Source organism: Atta cephalotes, assembly GCF_000143395.1.
Source record: "Atta cephalotes unplaced genomic scaffold scaffold00033, whole genome shotgun sequence".
Lineage (NCBI taxonomy): Eukaryota > Metazoa > Arthropoda > Insecta > Hymenoptera > Formicidae > Atta > Atta cephalotes.
The window spans coordinates 841,218-845,385 of NW_012130097.1; the positions used below are offsets into that span (position 1 = coordinate 841,218).

The window sequence follows — 4,168 nt, forward strand, 5'->3', positions numbered from 1 at the left end:
TAATATATATTCGTGCATGATCAATATTGTCGGAATTTTTATTATAGATTTTGGAAATTGCACGATTATCAAACTTAAACTAAATCTTAAACTAATTTCATTTTTAAATAATTCTCTACAAAAAGAAAAGCATCAAGTGTTGTGGGTATGCAATTTTCATTCATTTCTCTCTTTGCAATAAATCTCGTGCTCAAAGATCAAACAAAAGAAATCGTGTTTGTATGTAGGTATATGTAGGTGTATGTGTTTGTGAGTACGTAATTTTAACTTACGAAAGAATTTTGGGAATTCGGCGTGTAGGAATAGTCGTAACTATTTGGCCCCATATTAGCGTACCGATTCCGAAGAACAGGCACCACAACCACTGGTCTAACGTGAGCGCTCTGGTGCTGAATGCCATTTTACCGTATTGTATGATAAACACCTATAAGCAAAAGAAACAGATAATTGTTTATTAAAAAACAAGCTGCTTATAAAATTGCTATTACGTGTACAATTGTGTGTATAATTTATCAATGGAATTCTGATCCAGTGATCCGCCACCCTTACATCGGAATCACAACAATAGATAGGAGTAAGAATAATTAATAACTTACTTGCGCGAAACACGTGCAGATCCAAATCGTATAGAAGATGGGGTTGGTGAATATTCCCTGGAAGACATTGCGTTGACCATGAATTTTCCTAGCGTTGAATTCGTTGAAGAGAGTCATCATGACGAACGTGTTGAAGATGACGGTGAAGTGTTGTGTGGGCCCGCCGCCTGCCGCCGCCACTCCGCGGCCCGTTTCGATGTCGAGCATCAGATCACCTGCGGCAGCCATTCATGAAAACTTTAGAACGTTCTATTCGATAAAAGCATCGAACGATGGAAGTTCGAGATAAATTGACGAGATCGTGGAATCGTAGGAAGAGGGAAAGGAATAGTACTCACCGGCGAAAAGAAGCGTGAAAATTACACCCAACTGATAAAAGGCCTGACCGAGAATATTTTTCATCATTGTCCTGGAAATGAGTGGTTTTGTGCGACCGTACGGTCTACGGAGGAGTAGATCGGGCGTAGGCAATTCGGTGGCCAAGGCGAGGGACGCTAATGTGTCCATGATTAGGTTTACCCACAACATTTGCACCGCCTTAAGCGGCGAGTCCTGTACGGCACAAGCACCGATGAAAGCGACGATCACGGCGACCACATTGACGGTCAATTGGAACTGCAGAAACTTAGCGATGCTATCGTAGACGTTTCTGCCCCACATAACCGCCTTCACGATCGACGAGAAGTTATCGTCTGTCAGTATGATGTCGGACGCTTCCTTGGCGACGTCCGTGCCGGCGATACCCATGGCAAAACCGACATCGGCCTTCTTTAAAGCCGGACCGTCGTTCGTGCCATCGCCGGTTACCGCTACGACCTCGCGACTCTCGCTTGCTTTGCTGTCAATGATGCCTTTCACCAAGGTGTACTTGTCGGTGGGAGACGATCTGGCCAATACTCGCAGTTTTGGCCACACTTTGTCCAGCAAATGTTGCTGCACCTCGCCATTGCTGTCTCTGATCCTGCGATTGAACTCCTTGCCCTCCAGAATGAGGAAGTCTTCGTTCGGTTTCAGGATACCACACTTGAGCGCAATGGATCGCGCGGTGTTTATATTGTCACCCGTAACCATGCGCACAGTAATGCCGGCCTTTTGGCATTTTTTGATCGCATCCGGTACCTCGGGACGTACCGGATCCTCGATACCGACGATGCACAAGCAGGTGAGGTTGTTCACTAGATTATCCTCGTCATCCCAATTGGGCTCGTTGTCGATGTGAACTTGATTGATCTCCGCCTTGCCAGGAACAAAATCGCGATAAGCGATGGAGATGGTACGCAGCCCGTCACATGCCATGGGTTCGATCACGTTCTTTACTAGACGCTCTTGCATATCTCTGGTAAACGTCTCCAGATGACCCTCGCGACCATATATAAAGGCACATCTGTAATAAAGGCAATCAGATTTCTAAATTCCTCTTTAATCTCAAAGAAAAAGAAATCAATTTTAGGACACTAAGGTCGAATAAATCGGTAAATATTTTTCTTTTAAAAAACATAGTTTTTGCTTAAAAAAAAAAAAATTGTTGAATTGCTGAGAAATGATTGAAATCACGCGCAGGACTTAAATTTTTAAATCGTAAAACAATGTAAAATGTTAGAATGAAATTATATACGTACTTCTTCATGATGATCTCGGAAGCGCCCTTGGTGAAGAGCCTAAATCCACCACCCTTTCTAGGGATAACGGTAGACATGCTCTTTCTTACGCTATTAAACGTATACACCCGCGTAAAGGTTTCCTCAGGATAGTCGTCCCGCACCGTTTGATATTTCTTGCCCAGGGCTAATACGAATCCAAGTAAGGCACATTCGGTTTTGTTGCCAACCTGTAACGGCAATTCAGTAGGATCCGGCGACTCCATTATCCGCGACGTGTACGCCGAATTGATGGAGATGGCCTGCAAGATCAACTCGCCGATGTGGCTCGGTATGTCCGAGAAATTCGGCGTTGTCTTGCACATCTTCTCGCATATATACGACTGTACCACGGTCATGCGGTTCGTGGTCAGGGTGCCGGTCTTGTCCGAGCAAATGGCGGTGGCGTTACCCATCGTCTCGCAGGCGTCCAAGTGACGCACCAGATTGTTGTCCTTCATCATTTTCTGCACAAAAAGAAACGGTCTCAAAGAGGAAAAAGGAACGATGGTTTCCATAAAATTCAAGAGAAAATTCCTGATCTCACCTTGACGGAATAAGCGAGTGACAAGGTGACGGCTAGAGGAAGACCCTCGGGTACGGCGACTACGAGCACCGTAACACCGATGATCAAATGCCGCACCAGATCACCGGCGTACGTGTTTCGCCACGGTTTGCCCTCTATGACGAAGGTCGTCACGCAGAACTGTATGACTAGAATGACGACTGTGAGCACCGCGATGGTCGAGCCGGCATAACCGATCTGTATGGCGAGTTTAGTTAGCTTGGCTTGCAGAACACTCTTTTCTTTCTTCCCGCTCTCTCCAGCGCTCGCGGGTGCGGCCGCGTGATGATTCTCGCCACCCTCGTGCTTGACACCGCCGCCACCGCCACCGCCACCGCCACCGCCGCCACCTCCACCGCCGCCGCTTCCCGTCACGTGACTGTTCCCGGTAATCTCTACCGACTCCTCTCCTTGATTTACAGTGCCAAGATTAGACCACGTTCCATCGATATATATCAATCGAGACTCAATCGACTCGAGTGATCAATCTCTACTCGCACTTCAGCAAAAACTCTGATCATGCTTGGCTGCTAATCGATCGCAATGCCGACTGAACCTCGATCATTAAAGTTAGCATGAGTATATACCAAGTTGTTAAAAGCATTCTAATAAAAACAGTGGATGCTACTCGAGTTAATGGATAGAAGTTAATGAAAAATGATTAAGATTAAGTGGCACAGCAGTTACATGTTAAAAACACAGATTTAAAACCACGGGTGTTTATATCATTACTAAAATGCAGAAAACGAGAAGCTAATGCAAGAACGAGAGCTTAGCCGCTAACGTGTCAAATGCATATAAACCACTGCCAATAGAACACGCAAAAATCAATAGGGAATACGGAAGCGTGGACAGTGTAATTTCATTTCTTCTTTTACACTCGGTCCTGGATATAACGTTTAATAGCGAGCAATATATCGATATAATACGAGATGGTTCCTTTAAATAAAACGCATACCACCCTCATCATGATTTTCATTATTTTAAGTTAATATTATTGCTTCAAAGCGCGCAATATATCTCAGGTCCGAGTACACTTAAATTGTGCTCAATGAAGAGAGGGAAAACCGACTTTAATCGAATATTACCAATGCGATAAAATATTCCTTCATATACAACATTAGTACACATAGTGTAAGGTCGTAGGTACAATTAATCGAAATAACATAGAGAAAAGAAAATATACCCGCCGAATGATATAGAAAAATGAAGAAGATGAAGTGAGAGATAAAAGAAAATGGAATACTGCCTTGAGAATTCGATCAATTTCTTGGTATTAATAGTAATGTATATGTGTATAATGTACACATAATTATATATCGAGATAAAAACAATAATAATATGTATATATATATATATATATATATATA

General features: G+C 43.5%; 1 protein-coding gene across 1 annotated transcript in view; it reads right to left on the minus strand.

The window, feature by feature from the left end:
- Nucleotides 1-4,168, minus strand: part of LOC105621441 (plasma membrane calcium-transporting ATPase 1-like) — a 30,925-nt gene that overhangs the window by 23,511 nt on the left and 3,246 nt on the right. The window contains exons 3-8 of the mRNA XM_012202911.1: nucleotides 3,602-3,684; nucleotides 2,781-3,208; nucleotides 2,216-2,700; nucleotides 935-1,980; nucleotides 597-811; nucleotides 273-424 (exon numbers count right to left, since the gene is read on the minus strand). Coding sequence (XP_012058301.1) covers nucleotides 273-424; nucleotides 597-811; nucleotides 935-1,980; nucleotides 2,216-2,700; nucleotides 2,781-3,208; nucleotides 3,602-3,684 — 2,409 coding nt within the window. The remainder of the gene's footprint in view (nucleotides 1-272; nucleotides 425-596; nucleotides 812-934; nucleotides 1,981-2,215; nucleotides 2,701-2,780; nucleotides 3,209-3,601; nucleotides 3,685-4,168) is intronic.